An 18,612-nucleotide genomic window follows, 5' to 3' on the forward strand; every position below is an offset into this window, starting at 1 on the left:
CTGTCTCCCTCTCTCTGCTCCTTCCCCACTCCCACTATTTCTCTCTCTCAAAAATAAACAAACATTAAAAAACTATTTAAAAAAAGATGAGGTATGAGGTGTTTTTCAGCACTTGAGTCTCCATTTCTGTTTCTCTGCTGTTTTTCTTTAGAAGCTCTATTAGTAGACAGTTTTACTTGATTTGTAGTCATAATTCATGTAAAATAGGAAAAAAACCCAAAACCCCCTAACCGAGCAGTCCCCAATTTGCAAAATGATGGTAGATACTTGGCACGTAAAAAGCTTCTCCCTTGAAATGATGTCTTAAATGATCCTTGGGGTCCCAGCTAGCCTGTAAGGCTTCTCTACCTTACTGGGAGGTTACAATTTACACAGGGCAAGCAAGCTGCTCTCCATCCCTCCTGCCTCCATGACATTCCCGACTGACATATTTTGGAGATCACGAGGTCCTCACCCATTTGTAACAACATTTCTAAGGTAGAAGTGGAACAACCAGATTCTGATCCTGTTCTGCTGTTTCCTGCCTGTGGAATCTTGGTAGTTCCGTTGTGAAAGTTTCAGTCCCTTCCTTGGTCAAAGAGGGATAGTGACCGTTCTCTGGGGCTGACCAGGAGGCTAAAAAAGAGATGCTGTGTCAAAGGTCCTGGGCATCCAGCAGGTACTCCATAAGTGAGCTCCTTCCTCTCCTGCCTCCTCCCTGCATCTGCCTGGGTTGAGAAGAAAGTGCCGGGGCTCTGATGAAGCTGTCCAGGCACCTGGCCTGTCCCCCCACCCCTCACTTGGGGATCACTGCCTGCTAAATGAGAAGGCGATGGGTTGGCCAGGGAAATATTCCCCTAGGTCTCAGAAGCCTCCCTCTCCTGTCCCTGGGATGACACGCGCCCACCAGACATATAATCACTTATTACTGAGTGCCGTGTGTCAGAGGCTGTTCAAGTCATCTGATGCCCATGGAACACTTCGTTCCATGTTCTAAACCATTTAGTATGTACCATTATTTGTAAAGCAAGTACTTTTCTAACAGTAATCGTAACCTTTTGTTAAGCATTTACTCTGTATTTGGCACCGCACCAAAGGAAAATGCACAGAATCCTGCTTAATCTTCACCACACCCTCATGCGGCAGTTATTAGTATCTCCAGTTCCCAGACAGGAAACTGCAGCTTCGAGAGAAGCCAAGTAATCGGCCCAATTCATTCTAACAGCAAGCCCAGTGGCAGGGCGCGAACTCACACCCAGGCCTGTCTGACTCCCAATCTGTGCAGTGAACCCCTGTGCTACACTGATCCATAAACATGCGGATACAAGCAGGAAAAACAGGGCTCCTGTCAGATTAATGAGTGTGGAAGGGAGATGCGTGCTTTACGAAGTCTGGCTGTAAGACCACTTACACACTCCTAGCTCCTCTGTATTTTGACACTTTCTCCTCCCTTCTCTTTCTTTCCTTTTTTTTAAAACTATATTTGATTGTTTTCAAGTTTAGGTTTACAGCAAAATTGAGTGGAAGGCACAGGGATTTCCCTCGTCCCCCTGCCCCCCACACGCACAGCCTCCCCTACTCTCAACATGCCCCACCACAGAGTCCCCAGTTTGCAGAGCCTCCCCTCCTGGTGCTGTACATTCTGCGGGCTTAACAAATGTGTAATGACACACATCCATCATTACGGAGTCCTAGAGCATCTTCACTGTCCCGAACGTCCTGTTCTGGCCGTTAACAGGTGAGTAGTGGGTTCCTGTTATTTGGCTCATCTTTTTAATCAGGTTGTTTGCTTTCTTATTGTTCAGTTTAAGTGTTCTTTGCACATTTAGATAACAGGGCTTGATCAGGTGTGTCTTTTGCAAGTATTTTCTCCTGGTCTGTGGCCTGTTTTTTCATTTTCGTGACAGTGTCCTTCGCAGAGCGGAAGTTTTAAATTTTAACAAACAGGGTATACTTTTGAACTGCTGATTTAGTTCTGCTTCTACCTTTGAATCTTCCTCCCCCTTCAGCTCTCTTGTCAGGAAAGCAAACATTTATATTTCAAAAGTTTGCCTTTTTTAATGGACAACTGTCTTAGACATTTTTTATGACATTTTTAAGAGCTGACGGAAACACATTTCCAAGACCTATTTCTTTGGGTGGGTACTGCATTTGAACAGGATATATCTGCTGTTTTGAACTTAAACCAAAAAAGTAACATTTCCAAATGCCCTTTACACTGTGAAAGTTTTGATAGGTGACTCACTCTGGAAATGATTACCTAACGGACCAAACTGGCCCTTCAGCTGCAGCCGTTCTGTAACTGAATTGTGCTCCAGATTAGATCTTAGCTACCCTCTATTCTTTTATGGTTAAAATAGAAAAGTGAGAGAGTGTAAATATAAGTACCTACTTAAAAACAGACTTTAACTCAGAATTTCTCTTAAAGAGATCAATTCTTACTGTTATTGGAAATCGTGTTAAGTTTTCAGATGAAGACAGGGAGCTTTAGTTATTTAAGTTCTGAAGGTGGGGGGTGAACTAAACACTCTTCTTCATGCTAATTCTGCTGGGGCTGAAGGTCATGACAGAAAGACCCTTCTCTTCTGTCCTAGTAAGGAGGATGTAGTGGGTAACATGTGAAAAAGAAAAGATATACGGTTATGTGTGGTGGCTTGTTTTCTGACAATCCGTTCCAGAATTACGAAATACACACTATTTAAGGGTTAGAAGGAGAAAGGAACAGCTATTAAAGACTTAACAACGCAAACCTTGATACATATACTAGGTCTATATATTTAGTAGAGTTTAAGGCAGATTTATTATATGAGGGCTCGTACTGTGTACAATCACTAGCATCCTCTGTTCACACGTGAGCGTGAAAGGCCAGCGGGTGAGTGCACGCATCACCAGGAATTCTGGAACACCAGGGGAGGAACCTAAGCAGTCTCGCTAATCAGCAAAGGAACAGCTAAAACAGTTCACACAACCTACCATCTGGAAGATGTTGAAATTGTATTATACCATCCACCCACTTCTCACAGGTTTTGGCAAAGTAGTCATACCCATGTAAGGTTTCTAGAGGTTTTCTTGTTCTCTCACTCCATTTAGAAACATCTCTGATACCTGAAAAACAGAAGTCATGACAAGAATAGGTCTAGTCTAATGTTAAGGTTCGTCTTTAAATACTGCAAACACAGTGCACCCCAGAGCCGTCCCGTTGGCTGTCGCTCTGCCTGCCCAGAATGCTCCCCCAGATTTCCACCTGGCTTAGTCCTCACTTTGTTTCCGCCAGTGAGGCCTTCCCTGCCCACCCTCTTAGAGCACCCTCCCCTCCATCTACTCTGCTTGGCATCTATCAGTGCTTTGTAGCATTTTCTGTGTCCATGGCTGAGTGCCTGTCTCCCCAGTAAGATGAAAGCTCCAGCCCGAGTCTTGGCCTGTTCTGTCTCCCACTTACCCGCAGAGCCTAGGCCAGAGCCTGGCACAAAAGAGGCACAAAATAATTTTGTACCAAGTGAAATCAGACCTGCATTTAATGCTTTCTGCTAAAGGTATAAGAAGATATTCCTGCAATTAGGGTTATCTGAGTAAGACTGACATGATTTATAAGAGAGGTTTTTTCTGAATTGCATTCAGATATACTGAAAAACATACAGATTATTCATTCTAGTTTCTGCCAGTGAAGAAATACGGCTGTAAATGGCTAACTAATGAACTCAAAACAATTACAGATGATTCACTCTTAGGAAAGGAAATAACAGCTAAAAACCAGTTATAAAATATCTGAACATATCCAATTACTTGGCCCAGTCTTTTCCATATTTCTGTAAATACACTGATAATTCTAATGCTTCTGAGCATATTACATACTGCTTATGGACAGTTTTAACACAGTGCCTCCGGTACACAATCCACCTCAAAGACAACACATTACTAATGACGTGAACTCCTGTTGAACAATAACCCCTCCGCAGGGGTCTGGACAGTGCCAGGCCCCTGGCAGGCACCCAGTGTGGACTCAGGAACAGAGTAGAGGGAAAAATTGCTATTTACAACTACAACTAAGTTCTAAGGAGGGCAGATGCTATTATAGACAGGCCACATTGGTTCAAATCTGCAAATGTTAAGCCCAGAGGCACATTATGGAAGCCGAGGAGAGCTGACCTGCTCTGTACTGGAGAAGACTTCACAGAGGGGTGCAGAGGAGTCTGAGAATTAAGAAGGCGGGGAGGAGAGCTGGGAAGAAGAAAAAGGAGGGCTGGAAGAGAGGAAAGGAGAGAGGAGCCAGCAAGACGTCATGAAGACGGCCAGTGAAGAAATCCCCTGTAGATACTTCTACTTTGGGCGCTACTGCAGACCACACTGCACCCTCTGCGAGGTGCCCTTGCAGTGGAAGCACTAGACCTTTCATAAAACATTTTGCTGTATTGTGGGAGTTGCAGCAATTAATAGAAACTAGGGTGTGTGTGTGTGTGTGTGTGTGTGTGTGTGTGTGTGTGTGTAAAACAGAAGAGAACCTGAAACAGAGCAAAGGGTGGTAAGACGGGGTTGCTTTTGGGGGAAATGGAACTACTAGCCGGGGGCAGTGGGCAGAACTGAAGCTGAAATTCCTAAACTGAGATTAAAAGGGCCCCAAACTGGAATTATCCCGTGGCTCCCACGAGTAGCAAATGTAAATCCTCTCTGAAGGAAAACATTATCAATTTTGTTCACGTTTTTTGTATGTTTTCAGATTGAGAGCAAGCAAATATTGGCTCCTAATCAAAGATCACAAACCGACCAGAATCTTTATAAAGCTAACGAAAAGCTCGAACACTTGAAGAGAAAGCTTAAGAATGATTCAGACAAGATGAACAAGAGACAGGGAAGATGGAAAGACAAGGCCCACAAAGTCCAATCAGTCCCTGAAGAAGAAGAGGTGGAGGAGTAATACGGGAAGAAGGGCTTTCAGAACTGAGCAGAGAGAAGAGTCCAAGGCAAAACTCAGGTGTAACCCAAACTGGAGAAATAAAATTTATTTATTTTAAATAAAATTTAAATAAATAAAATTTTAAACAAAATTGAAATAAAAAGAATTAATTTAGTCCCATCTAGACACAGGAGAGTAAAATAGTAGTATATCAAAGAGAAAGAAGAAACCTGGAAGGCAGCCAGGGGTAAACCACGTCACTCCAAAGGGAAGGAAGTTAGCTGGCAAAACTTCACGGCAGTGGTTAAGGAATGCAGACAGTGGTGCAGTGGAGAAAAGACTGGCCCATTTCTATTTCCGTACTTAGCCGAACAATCTTTCAAGAGAGTGAAATAAAAACTGAGTTGACTCTTAACAGATCTGCCCTTAAAGAAATTTCCAGAAGCATCTGGGTGGTTCAGTTGGTTAAGTATCTGACTCTTGATTTCGCTCAGGTCATGATCTCACCGTTGGTGAGACCCAGCCCTGCTTCTGATTCTGTGCTGACAGTGCAGAGCCTGCTTGGGATCCTCTCTCTGTCCCTCCTGCTCACACTCTCTCCCTCTCAAAATAAACAAATAAACTTAAAAAAAAAAAAAAAAAGAATTTGTAAAAAATAACTTGAGAAAGAGAAGTGATCCTAGAAGGAATATCTGAGATGAAATTAGGAAAGGTGAGTAAAGAAACTGATAAATGTGTTGGTAAATGTAAAAACAAACCAACAAAACCTGCCAAGTGAGAAAATAAAACACTGTAACATTTTCTTACATTAAAACCAGGACTGTCCATAAAGCAAGCAAAAGGACAAGCGACAAGCAACAGGCTATGCACCACGACGGACGACTTACTAACCACAAGGGGATAATCATCAGATCATTAAACAGCAAAAACCCTGCAAATCAATGTCATAACAACACTGAAATGCTCTAGTCCTGTGAGGATGGAGGGTCCTTGGGTGTTGGTTTTGTTGTAGACTTTACAAGGTATCCCTGTTAAACATGACGTTTTATATTTACCAAATATGACATAAAAGTTTTAAAACAAAAAGAAATGAAGACATGAACAGGTACAATACAGAAAAAAAAACCCAATGATGCCTATGTATGCATAAATATGTAAAAAAGATTCTCAATCTTATTAGTAATAGGAAAAATGCAAATAAGTCCTCCAATAAGATACCATTTCATGCCCATCTGACTGGCTAAGGATGAAGAAGTTTGATGATTCCAAGTTTTTGTGGAGGATGTAAGTTACGGAATCTTATACACTGGTTGTGGAAATGCAAATTTATTTAGTCGGAAAATAATTAGTCCCTTGTCACATGGTGTATTTGCATACCGCAATATTTAGCATATTTCACATGTGGGCATACACCCCAGGTGACACTGTTGCTCAGATGCCCCAGGAGACAGGTGCAAGAATGTTCAGAGCAGCAGTGAAAACAGACTATCTATTGATTAGAGAAAAAATAAAATACATTTGCCCAATGGAATATAATACAGCAATATCATGAATGAATCTTAGAAATGCAATGTTCACTGAAAAAAGTGAGTCACAGAAGATGATGTATATAGTATGAAGTCACTTTGTATAGTTCTAAAACAAATAGAACTAAATTATACGTTGTTTAGGAATATAAACATACGCGGCAGAAGTGTTTACAAAAGGCACAGGATGATTGTAGGACTCGGGCTGAGGGTAGGAGAGGCCGGGAGGAGGCCCACGGGTACAGGGAGGATATAAAGTGATCAGCCTCAGTTCCACGGTGGGTCCGTGGGTGTCTATGATTCAGTGCCACATGTGTTGCATTATATGTATCAGATATTACAAAATTAAATAAAATTGAATTATAAAATAAGTTTAAATATATAATTACAGAATAAAATTTCAACATATATACCTTATATAATATATATTACTTATTTATTTTACATATTTATAAGATATACAAATATGTTAAAATATTTAATATTTCGTTTACAGATGTAATAATTTATTACTGCATTAATAGGTTATTAATATGTAATCTAAATGTAATGTTTTTAAGTTATACATTTTATAAAAGTATATATATTATTATAGAATAAAAAAAATTCCTCTGTGACAGGAAGGTCAAGATCTTTTAAGAACCAAGTTGGCTAATGGTTAATGGGTAGACATTTTTTTGCTACTGTAAATTCCTCCTCTTGGGAGAGTGAGGTTCTCAAAGTGAGTTAGCTCAGTCAAACCAGGCACTTGGAGCGGCATCTATCAGTGTGTGAAATCTGGAGCAAGGCTTTAGATTCTCACGGGAAATATTTCATTACTCTCGAGGGGCAGGGGGCCCAGCTGCGCTGGGGCAAGCCAGATGTTCACATCAAGCACTGCGGTTGAACATCCAGGCCCAGAAGTCAGGCCTCTGGGGTCTGAATGCCAGCACGCGCACCTGCTGGCTGTGTGACCCTGAGCAAGTTCCTTACCCTCCATGCTAGTTTCTTCATCTGAAAAATGAGACTTGTAATAACACTCTGAGAGAAAGTAAATAAGTCAGATATGGAACATGCTAACAACAGTATTCACCATATAACATTCAAAAATATTCTGTGTATTTACTTATTTCTGTTAATTTTTTTCCAAGAAGTCAGTTTTACCCCAAAGCGTAATTTCCACCAAAAATAAAAATAAAAAAAGCACCAATTATGTTTTAGTTCCTAAAAAATCCATTTGAGTCAAACTGTTTGCTGATGTAAAACATATAATTTGTATTCCCCTGAAAACTGATACATTGGTCTTTCTGAGCATATAATTTGTGCTAAGCACCAGAAGAAAATGCATTCTCTCGCCACTAATTGGTGAATTATTCTGGTAAACATTCTTTGAAGCCTGCTGAGTGTTAGTCACAGCAGATACAAACTTGAATGAGATAAGGCCTCTGCCCTCAAGGGCCTTATGGTCTAGTGACTTGTAAAGGACCTCTAACCTCTCTAGAGGAGTGGAATAGGAATGTCACCTGAGAATCTGGGGGAAGGCAGGGGGTGGAGTCAATGAGCTCACAGGGGCAATGGGAGGTAGTGGCAGTGGTGGGGGGCTTCCCGGAGGAGGCACACAGGATCTGAGTCCACAGCATGTATGGGAGCATGTGCACTGGCAGAGGCAGCGAACTGCGCCCCCGTTGCTGGAACTTCAGGGGTTTTCAGGTGGCTGAAGACAAGGATGGAAGTGTGAGGGTAGAGGAGACAAAAGTGGCAGGAAATGGGCCCAGAAAGGCCAGGGGCTCTGATTTCTCCAACTCTGTTGGCAAAGAAGAGGCATTTGAACTCTACTTACCTAGAAAGCTGTGGGAGACCTTGAAGGACTTCAAAGTGAGATACAATGAGATTTTCAGCTTAGTGAACCCCTAAGCAAGCAGTTTGGAAAGCACACTGAAAGGAGGCTGGGACAGAGGACAGGCTGGAAAGGGCTGGTCAAGCGAAATGGGGACAGATGGAGGCCTAGCAGGAGGCATGGATTCCGGCGCTGCAAGGGCAGAGCGCAGGCAGAGCAGAGGGGGCTGATCACTGGACTACAGAGGGAACGACCACCCCACGGCTGTGCCACCACGACAGGTTTCTTGGCTTCTCTGCACCCTGGGTGGCGTAATACATGGCTACGTCAGTGTTAGCTCACAGTAGGCATTCGATAAATCATAATTACCAATTCACTTATCACACATTATTTTGTGGAAGAAATAGCATATTCCATTGAGTATCACTTATTGAAATGAGAAATGCAGCAGGAAGAATGGGTTGAGAGGAAAGCTTATGAGCTCGACTTCCGGCAGAGTGAATGGCAGGTGCATGTGGGGCAGCCAGGTAAGAAGCTGAACGGCTGGGATTGGGAGCTGGGTGAAGCCAAGGGATGGGAGCAGCTCCGCAGGGGTGAGAGAGAGAAGAGGAGCAGAGAGGGAAGGAGGAGCCCATTAACACAGGGCCCGGCAGAGGGGGGAGGTGACACAGCCAGCGGACAAGCAGAGAGAGGAGGGTGAGATGAGAACATGGTGGCAAGAACTTCAAGGCAGAGGAAGCTTCAAGAAGAGGGGTGTGATCGATCTTACACACGGCATGTGTATATTTTCTTTCTTTTTATGTATTTCTTTTTATTTATTTAAAAATTAAAAAATTCTTTTTAAGTTTACTTAATTATTTTGAGAGCAAGCACATTATGTGGGAAGGTCAGAGACAGAGGGAGCGACAGAACCCCAAGCAGGCTCCACGTTGTCAGGGCGGAGCCCGACTGTAGGGCTCAACTCACCAACCGTGAGACCACGACCTGAGCTGAAATTTAGAGTCCGAACCTTAACCAACTCAGCCACCCAGACGCCCCTTCAATTTTTTAAAATTTGTTTATTTATTTAAGTTTCTTTGGTTTTGAGAGAGGGAACAGGGGAGGGGCAGAGAGGAGGAGAGAGAGAATTCTAAGCAGGGCTTGATCCCAGGAACTGAAAGATCATGACCCAAGCCAAAATCAAGAGCCTGAGCCACCGGGAGCCACATGCATCTTCAAACGTGGCAGGACGACCAAGGAACCAGAGCACAATAAAGCATCTGATGGGGTTGGCAGCTCCAAGGCGCTGCTCTCACAGTGGTGGCTGGTGGGTCGGAGAGTGGGGCATGAAGACGTGGGACTGGCAGCTGGGAAGTGGAGCTGACAGCAAGTAAAGAGGAGTGTGGGGTTAAGAGGAAGATTTTGTGGTGTGTCTGCATAAGGAAGGGAAGTCAGAATCACTGAATATGGGGAGTTCACACAGCAGCGACTGAGGTGAGCTGTGAAAGGTGGCCCAGGACACACGGCTATCGTGAGAGTGTATGCAGTGTTCTAGTGCCAAACCCCAGCTCCCAGGGCTCAGAGACGCCTGACAAAGGCAGGGCGGTGGGAGCTGGGAATGGCAGACGAGTTTGGTGAGGAGCCTGGGCTAGAGGGGAGGCCAGTGCAAGCAAGCCCCTCAGCAGATGCCGGGGCAGAGAGGCACAAAGGAAGAAGCTTGCTTCAGGAATGGCCGCTATTCGATGTGGGGATGCACAGGAAGCTGAGGGGGACGGAGGGGCTGCTGGGGCCAGGCTGCCAGGGCCAGCCCAGGTGCTTGATCCCGGTGAGGATACTGAAGAATTTTAAGTAGCAGAATTAAATGACCAGGTTCTTGCCTTAGTGAGGAAACTCTTATATGGAAGACAAATTGTCCTAAAAGGCCAAGGGTCTGAAGCAGGCAAAGAGTGGGCAGGAAGGGAGGAGGGGTTACCCTTAGAAGTCTGAGGAATGTGGTATCATCAGAATCCACTCACAGCTAAATGAAGACAGAGAGGAGGGCTGAGTCCTCCAGGGATGACCAGGCAGACTGTGGACCACTGAATGAGATACCGATTGTGAGCTGTGGTGTGGGAAGAGCCAGGAGGCAGTGACTTCAATGTAGACACACTAGTTATGACTAACTTACAGGCTATCAAGAGGAAGGTGCTCTGCTGGTAGACAGAAATACGGCCCTAGGGCTCGGGGAGTCTGGTTGACAGCAGTTTAGAACACATCACCCCCCAGTCATAGTAGAGAAAGAGACAGAGCACAAGTCGGGGAGGGGCAGAGAGAGAGGGAGACACAGAATCAGAAGCAGGCTCCAGGCTCTGAGCTGTCAGCACAGAGCCTGATGCAGGGCTTGAACCCACGAACTGTGAGATCGTGACCTGAGCCGAAGCCTGACGCTCAACCAACTGAGCTACCCAGGTGCCCCTGGAAACAGAAGCTTTAAAAAACAGATTGGTTAGGGGTACCTGAGTGGCTCAGTCGGTTGAGCGTCTGACATCGGCTCAGGTCACGATCTCACAGTTCATGAGTTTGAGTCCCACATTGGGCTCTGTGTTGACACACAGCTCAGAGCCCGGAGCCTGCTTCAGATTTTATGTCTCCGTCTCTCTCTGCCCCTCCACCACTCACACTCTGTCTCTCTGTTTCTCAAAAATAAACTTTTAAAAAATTTTAAAACACAGACTGATTCAACTGTATTACTTCCAAGAATGTGTTACTCTTCCTACTGCAGAGCTGAGAACTGGAAGCAGATGAGATAGGACTTGTCAGTACAAGTCATAGTAAGACATGAGAGGAGGCGGCAAAGATGCTTCTTGTCACATCTCCAGTTCGTGAAACCTACCCTGATAAATGGTTTCATCTTCCTCTGTCACGTAGGCATTGGCTCCCCAGATCACCAACTTGTTGACGTAAGACGGGTATTTTGCAGCTGCTATGAGTGCTGTAATACCACCATCGCTCCACCCCAACAGGGATGCCTTCTTAAACTTCAGGGTCTGTGATAAATACAGTGAAATGTACAGCACAGGTGACTGCTCCTCTGCTAGAAGAATCTGATCATTAACAACCACCCAAATCAATACAGTGTGGGGTTTGGAGTATCACTTGGTAATTAAAGAAAAGTCCTAGCAAGCATTTGATGACAGAAATGTTTTTTTTCTCATTTAGTTATGTTGTAAATGTAAGTATTGTAAGAACCTAAGTACACAGTATTGTTTTGAATTATGAGGGAACTACATCTTCTGTTTGGATAAAATCTCTAAACAGTGGAGATCAGCTGTCCTTGGAAATGACAAACCACATGTGCACACCCACCCACACCTGAGCAAAGAGTTTGAGAACAGTTATGTAGCTTAGAGAGTGGAACTTGATGTTCACTGGATGAAATGAAGTCACTGCATCTGATAAAACCACTGACAGCAACTGTGGGAAGAACTGGCGGGAGACAGGCTGGAGGAGAATGGTGTCACAGGGAGGTTATGCTAGTCCTTCTATCAACCAGGCTCTGAAAATGCGTTTGACAAGGAAACTGAACAAGATCACATCAGAGAGACATTGCCTAGAAGTAGAACTAGAATGACTTGGAAAATGAAAGATTTAACAAATATCAGTCCAAGATACCGAAGGGACTGTAAGTTGCCGTAAGCCGCACGGACGATGATCTGGCACTACCTTGTCAAACAAACATTTGCATCTTCTACAATCCGGCATCATTCCCTAGATGCGTATGGAACTTTTGCACATTATACCAGGAGACAGGCCCAGGGTGCCCACACCAACAGTGTTTACAAAAGAACTAAAATGTCCATGGACAACACAATGTTCACTGCCCTGCTGTTCATAATCACAAGAAAAGCAACTTAAAATTAAGTCATTTATCTACCATGGGAGATAAGTGAAATAAGACAGTTCATCTCTACAGTGGAATACTATGTGGCTATCATAAAATATATGTAAATTTATATTTATTAACACGGAAGTATCTCCTTGACAAATTGTTCTAAGAAGAGTAAGTTGGAAAAACATTAGCTATAGCATGATGCCATCGACACAATACTGTGTATTTCATGCGTCAGAGGACTGGCTGGAAAAGCAGTCTCAAAGTCATAACCGTGATATCTCTAAACAGTTGGATTATGGGATATTTCTACTTCCTTATTCATACCTATTTGACTGAACTCCTTGAATTTCCTATAAGGATCACATGGTATCACCCTTGTAGAAATAAAAAAACAAAACATTGATGAAGACAGACTGAGTCATCCTCCCTCCTCTGGGCTCTTCCCTAAGAGACCCACCTTCATCAAATCAACCGCATCTTTTGCATCCCTTTCAAAAAAGTCCAGTGGGAAATCTCGATCTGGGGGTCTGGAATGTCCATATCCTCGAGGATCCCAGGCAACCACTGTGAAGAGCTTCTTACTGAGGTTCTTAATCTGAGGTCCAAAATCAGTCTCTCCATTTCCTAAAAACAACCACTTGGTTACCCTCAAGTGAAGGATTTCATTATTTCAAACACATTACAGTAAAAGCAGAAACAAATGCAATCTTAAAGTAACTAGTTTCTCCTCAAAGTTAGACAGTGGGATGCAGGGAGCAAAGTAGTCTTGTGATGATAAAACTCCTTTACTAAAAGGCTGACTTCCTTTCCTGGTGGAGTTCCTGACTTTTGTCTCCTCCTAGTGGCTACCTTGAGGACAGAGGCCCCAGTTCATTTGGCCCTGTGTTATTTCAGCACTTTTGATACTTTTTCAAGTAATCTTCCTTGGGGGGAAAAAAAAGGAACTCACAAAACTGCATAGAAATTGACTTATTGATATGTCTCGGGGTTAATTTTCCTTTCTTTTTAAAAAGGCACTTGGGTGGCTCAGGCGGTTAAGCGTCCAACTTCAGCTCAGGTCATGATCTCATGATTCGTGGGTTTGAGCCCTGTATCAGGTTCTGTGTTGACAGCTCAGAGCCTAGAGCTTGCTTCGGATTCTATGTCTCCCTCTTTCTGTCTGCTCTGTTCTGCTTCTGTTTCTCTAAATAAACGTTAAAAATTATTTTTAAAATGACTGTTATAAATGAGAGAGGTCCCAATATTATCTGTCAACAAATGTATGAGGTTTGGAACAAGTTATTCACAGGAGAATTCTAAATTCCCAGGTGTTTTTTACTAAGCAAATGTGAACAGCCCTGAAGATTTTATTTTCTGGTTATAAATAAATACTAGAAAATGCAACCAAATCACTGAAATTAGGGGGAGGGCAGGGTGTGGAAGGAGGATACCAAATTAGCTTATTTCACTAAAACAGCAGCCAATGTTAACCAGCAGAACTATGTTCTTGAGCCTGTGGTGGACCTGGCAGTTCCCAGCCCACCTGCGAGGTCACAGCCACTGTGTGCACACACCTACTGCACGTGGCCTGGAAGGTCAGACTCTCAAGAAGCCCCATCCACGGACAGTCAGCATTTCATTTTTAAAGCCTGCTTAGTTTCTAAGGACTTGTAGCTCAGGCCACACATGGATACTCAACATCTTGCTTGATAAACGAGCTACTATTAGAAAATGTCTTTCAAGACAGTATAGGATCATTTAACATTATCAAGGACTACCTTTCTTCCTGGAAAGATCTACCTTTCTCAACATCAGCTAAATAAATCATTCAGAAAACCTAAGGCAAAAATATACATGGCTTTCAAGCACATGTCCACTGCTCTGACACACGAATCCTCTCTTATGGTCCCTGGACCGAAGAAGAGACTGCCACATGGGAACCGCCCTGAAGGAGGCGCAGGAGGTGAAGTGGGAAAAGGGACAGTCTAACTCAAGACCAATTTCAGAAACAATGAGACACTTCCTTTCTGGCCCACAGGTATATATACGAATACCAAATACTAAACAATAAAGAACACTAAAACCTTTAAAAATTATTTTAAGGAACAGTTACCAGTATATGACACCCGAGAAGGAAACACATCAATACTGGTTACTTGTGGGGAAGGGTATTGGGTCACAGGGGACGGGAAGACAGAATCTCATGGTTTTTGATTTGGAGATCAGGTTAATGTTTTACATAAAAAAATTAAATTGTCAAAAGTGTTTTATGCCTGGAACACAATCACAATACTGAAATAATGGGAATCTAAGCCGGTTACTTGTTCATTGCTTTTACAGATACCTTTAGATCAACCCCAGTCCCTGCAGTAAATATCCTTTGTTACAAAAGCTTAGGAGGAGAAAAAAATACTAAATACTATCCAGACAAAGAGGCTTCAATAGCTACAATGGTACCACAGTCAGCTGAGGCTGGAACCATCAAGTAATTGAAAATTTTAGCATTTTATTTTAAAAGAAAAAAGTCATAAGGAAATAGTATATATTGGGATTATTTAACTACATCAAAACAATACTAAAACCCTTAAAACCAAATTTGAGATGTCCTGGGATCACTGGAAATTGTCCCCCTGAACTGCCTACCTGTAAATTACTTATCTTGCAAATGAGATTGAGATCCAGTTGGCTTCATTATGCTCCATTCATGCCAATCTAATTTTGATTTACAAAAAGCCTTTAAACTAAGTCTTGTTCTTAGCTTTTATTTTAACTGAGCATATAATCAACTGCAACACGGCAGTCAATCCATCTTTTAGCACTGCAAGTCTTACATCCCGGAACCCCTCAATTCCAGGCACGTTGGGATTGGTGGTCACTAGCTCACCTTCTGTCTTCATCTATCCCTTCTATCCACACCCCTTTCCTTGACCCCTGTCATCTTCCCAAACTGCAGGCAACTAACAGTGTATCTGTATGAGGAAAAAAAGCTGGGTACTTAAAGGAATAAAGAATAGAGTAGAAAGTTATCTTTCTTTTCTAAATCACTTAAATTTGTATCAAGTACTAAAACGTTTAAGGGGTGCTGGGTGGCTCAATCAGTTAAGGATCTGACTTCGGCTCAGGTCAAGATCTCGTGGTTCATGGGTTCGAGCCCCATGTCGAGCTCTGTGCTGACAGCTCAGAGCCTGGAGTCTGCTTCAGATTTTGTGTCTCCCTCCCTCTCTCCAAAATAAATAAATAACACTTAAAGCATTTCAGCAAAGCACTAAATTAATAATCAGCAGTTGGCATCTACTATTGTGAATGCATCTGAGACTACACAGCATGCAAATCCCATGGAGAAACTTCCAGACCCAACATTCCAGGAAGCAGCAGGACGGCATGCTCTCCCTCTCCAGTCCGCTGATAATGTAAGTTGACACCATTCACAGCCACTTTGGCAGAGGTTACTGACGTGCTGGAAGAGAAAAATCCCATCCCCAAAGAAAAGTTACTTAGCAGCACAAATGTTAATATGACAAAACTTTCCTTTTACAAACCTGTGTCAGCCCCAGGACCCTCCTCAAGCTTCCTGGATTACTTTGATTTGTGTTAAGTTTTCCCAGCCTCAAAAGGGACTTTACTAAAGACTACAGATCTGAACTGTGCCTTCATATGTGAATATCCTACATTATCAGCCCAGGGCTTACCCTACAAAAGTACTGAGAAGTTGCAGCAACCAGGGGCCACACAGTCCCATGGGCACATCCCCGGGGAGCTGGAAGGAAGCCAGGGGTGCTAGGGTGCAGGCTGACGCAGGAGCTCCGCACAATGGAACTGGAGTGTGAGCAACAATGGTGCAAACCTTGGAGCAGATCTAAAGGCACTACCTGACCTTCAGCGGCATCGGCGGTGCTCCTAAGGGTGAGGTGGTCTCGGGGGTCCCCAGGCAGTCCTTTAGGAGTATGGCCTCTCATGTTCTCTAGCCGGCCGGAGGAGCATTCTTAGCAGGAATGCTTGTCTGCACTGGTATGGCCAGACCAGTTTGTAACATGTTGAAATATTTGTGTTGATTGTTAAACAGCCAGGTCCACAAGCTTCCAGCCCAAGAGCCCTCCCTGTGCCGCGGCCCTCCTTGGCCCCAAACTTCCACAACACAGGATCTAACTGGACATGTTGGTACAGAGTGCACCTTGGGCCAGGACCAAAGTCAGGATCCGTTCTGACTCATGTGTGTACCTTACCAAGTATCCTGCCCTGAAGAACCTATCTTCTCCTGCTCTTCCAGAAGCTCTAGAACGACTAACCAGGGATGTACAGCAATAGAGCCTATACATGGCTCCTGCTTCAGGCCCAGCCTCCCCACCAGTTTCCCAGACAGCTGAGTGACATGCAGAAGGGACATTTTGGCACACAAGGACAGAGGCAGGAAGGAGCTCTTCTCCCCACAGAATATGAAGGAATTTAAATTAACTGCTGCCTCCCTTTTTCTTTTATGTACTCTTTACCCCCATGTCTGCAGTTAGTTTAAATGCTTATTGAAATGAAGCACTTTTTACAAAATGAGGTCCTCTTTCCTCTTTGGGTTTTGTCTCATGGCCCATTTCAAATGAGCATGCAGACACGGGTGTGCTAAATGCAGGTACGCCAAGTATTACAATTTCTGCAAACACGACAGAATTGGTGGTAATGAAGCTGGACGTAACCGTAAGCTCATTATCTATAGAAAAATTATGAGGAGCAATAACAAAGCCGCTGAACAAGAGTGGGTCACATGGCACTGCCGCATTACTTATCAACGTCTTATTCTTCAGAGTTATTCATTTTTACTGTTCAGATGGCTTTAGGATCCAGATAAAAGCAAATAATACTCTAGAAATATTCATTTCCACATTTACGGACACATTTGTTTTGCCCACAATCTAGCAGCAGAGGAGATAAGGACACACGAGATTGGCTCTGCAAACTGTCGGGGAGGCGCAGGTTATTTATGACTGAGGCGAGGAGCACGAGGAGGAGCCTGCCTGGAGCGAGTTACTTACTTGTATTTCCTATAGTCACCCCACAGGAAGGAGCCCGTGCCCTAGCTAGAGGGGGCTAGCATTTGCACGGCTCATGCTCGTGATAACGTGTGCCTTTAGTACCCCTCGCACCCTGAGGATCTGTGAGGGTCTCCCTCCTTGCGGCGTTCAAGGGCATGCTTCTAAGAATCATTCTGCGCCGTGAGGAGGTTACGCATAATGAGAGGAACCCCACCCTCCACAGTGTCTTTCTCAACGTCCGAGACAGTGGCTTTGCATGACTGGGAGTGCTGACCCTCACTGTGTGCATCTGGTCAGGGGACCCCGCAAGGGCACTGCCTTCCAGCGGCTTCCTTTCCTTCAGCTTTCACAATCATTCCGAAGTCTCTTCTACAAAAAATCCCCTCCGAATTCCCTTTGCATTTTGCTGTACCTGTATTTTGATTCCCCAGTTCAAACTTGACCAATTATCCCTATCCCATCTTCTGGTTGCCTAAGATGAGTGTAGAAACAAAACCATGTGGTCCAGATTTGGCATAATGAGAACTCGATGCCAGGGAAGGGTTTACCAAGGCAGAAGATAGTTTTAGAAGAGACACAGAGACCATATCTGGGTTGAGTTAAAGGTATCTGAAGAGGAGTGAAAAAGTAGCATTTGAATTAATTTTCAAGAGGAGTAAAATCTTGAAAAAAGAATGTGGTGGGGAGGGTGCTCTTAGAAGAAATAGCATGATCAAAGGGCCGGAAGCAAGCGACATACGTGGGGGGAAAGGCAGTGCTCAGCCTGGCAGGTATATGGGGCAAAGTCCTCTTTGCTCCTGCAAAGGTTGGGGCAAAATGTTGAGGGGGCTTGCGGCTGGGCTAAGGGGATAGGAAATGCTCCTAGTGCCCTGTCATCAACATCCTGTATGTCACCACACAGAGGTACGTGCCACGCTCACATCAGCCCACGCACTGGGATTAATGGAGGCTGCCCAAACCTTCTATCAGTCTCCGGGTTGAGGAAACAGGACAGAGAACTGTTTATGAATAAAAGTAAATCAAAGCAAATCAACTGTAAATACAAGAAACATTTCATTAAAAAACAGAATTACTGAATGATTTATTTTCACATAAATATAAGACCACTGAAATGATCAAAGCATTTTTTCTCAGCTCATCAAGGGGCTCCTGGACAGTAAGTCAGGTCTCACAAGAAAAGAAAAATCAGGCTGCAGAGACGCCAGGCCTTTGATGGCCCTGAAATGTGCTATTACTTGGACCGCAATCAAACTCTCACATAGGAAAAAGGCTGGAAAACTTCAGAAAATTTATAAAGACCAAAAATGAATCTTTCCTTTCAGGTGTCAATCTGTTTTTACCACCACTTTCTCCCTGTTAATAATCACTTTGCTTCTAGCCCAGGTGTTCTTAAGCAGGTGTGCTCGGTAGAATCACCTGTGGAGAGTTAAAACTGTAACTGCCTAGAGGGTATCTTGGGGGGCTCAGTTGGTTGAACCTCTGACTTCGGCTCAGGTCATGATCGCACAGGTTTGAGCCCCGCATTAGGCTCGCTGCTGCCAATGCAGAGC

The 18,612-nt window shown here is 43.9% G+C and overlaps 1 protein-coding gene across 2 annotated transcripts in view; it reads right to left on the minus strand.

Moving 5' to 3' along the window:
• The window catches only part of BPHL (biphenyl hydrolase like), a 34,585-nt gene that overhangs the window by 11,787 nt on the left and 4,186 nt on the right, over positions 1-18,612 (minus strand). Inside the window, exons 2-6 of one of the 2 annotated variants that reach the window (XM_029944113.1) lie at positions 15,911-16,046; positions 15,395-15,498; positions 12,520-12,686; positions 11,064-11,217; positions 2,953-3,084 (exon numbers count right to left, since the gene is read on the minus strand). In XM_029944113.1, the coding sequence (XP_029799973.1) occupies positions 2,953-3,084; positions 11,064-11,217; positions 12,520-12,686; positions 15,395-15,498; positions 15,911-15,927 (574 nt within the window). In that variant the 5' untranslated portion in view covers positions 15,928-16,046. The remainder of the gene's footprint in view (positions 1-2,952; positions 3,085-11,063; positions 11,218-12,519; positions 12,687-15,394; positions 15,499-15,910; positions 16,047-18,612) is intronic. The other variant, XM_029944111.1, reaches the window with a different exon arrangement.

Source organism: Suricata suricatta, chromosome 7 (genome assembly GCF_006229205.1).
Source record: "Suricata suricatta isolate VVHF042 chromosome 7, meerkat_22Aug2017_6uvM2_HiC, whole genome shotgun sequence".
NCBI classification, from domain to species: domain Eukaryota; kingdom Metazoa; phylum Chordata; class Mammalia; order Carnivora; family Herpestidae; genus Suricata; species Suricata suricatta.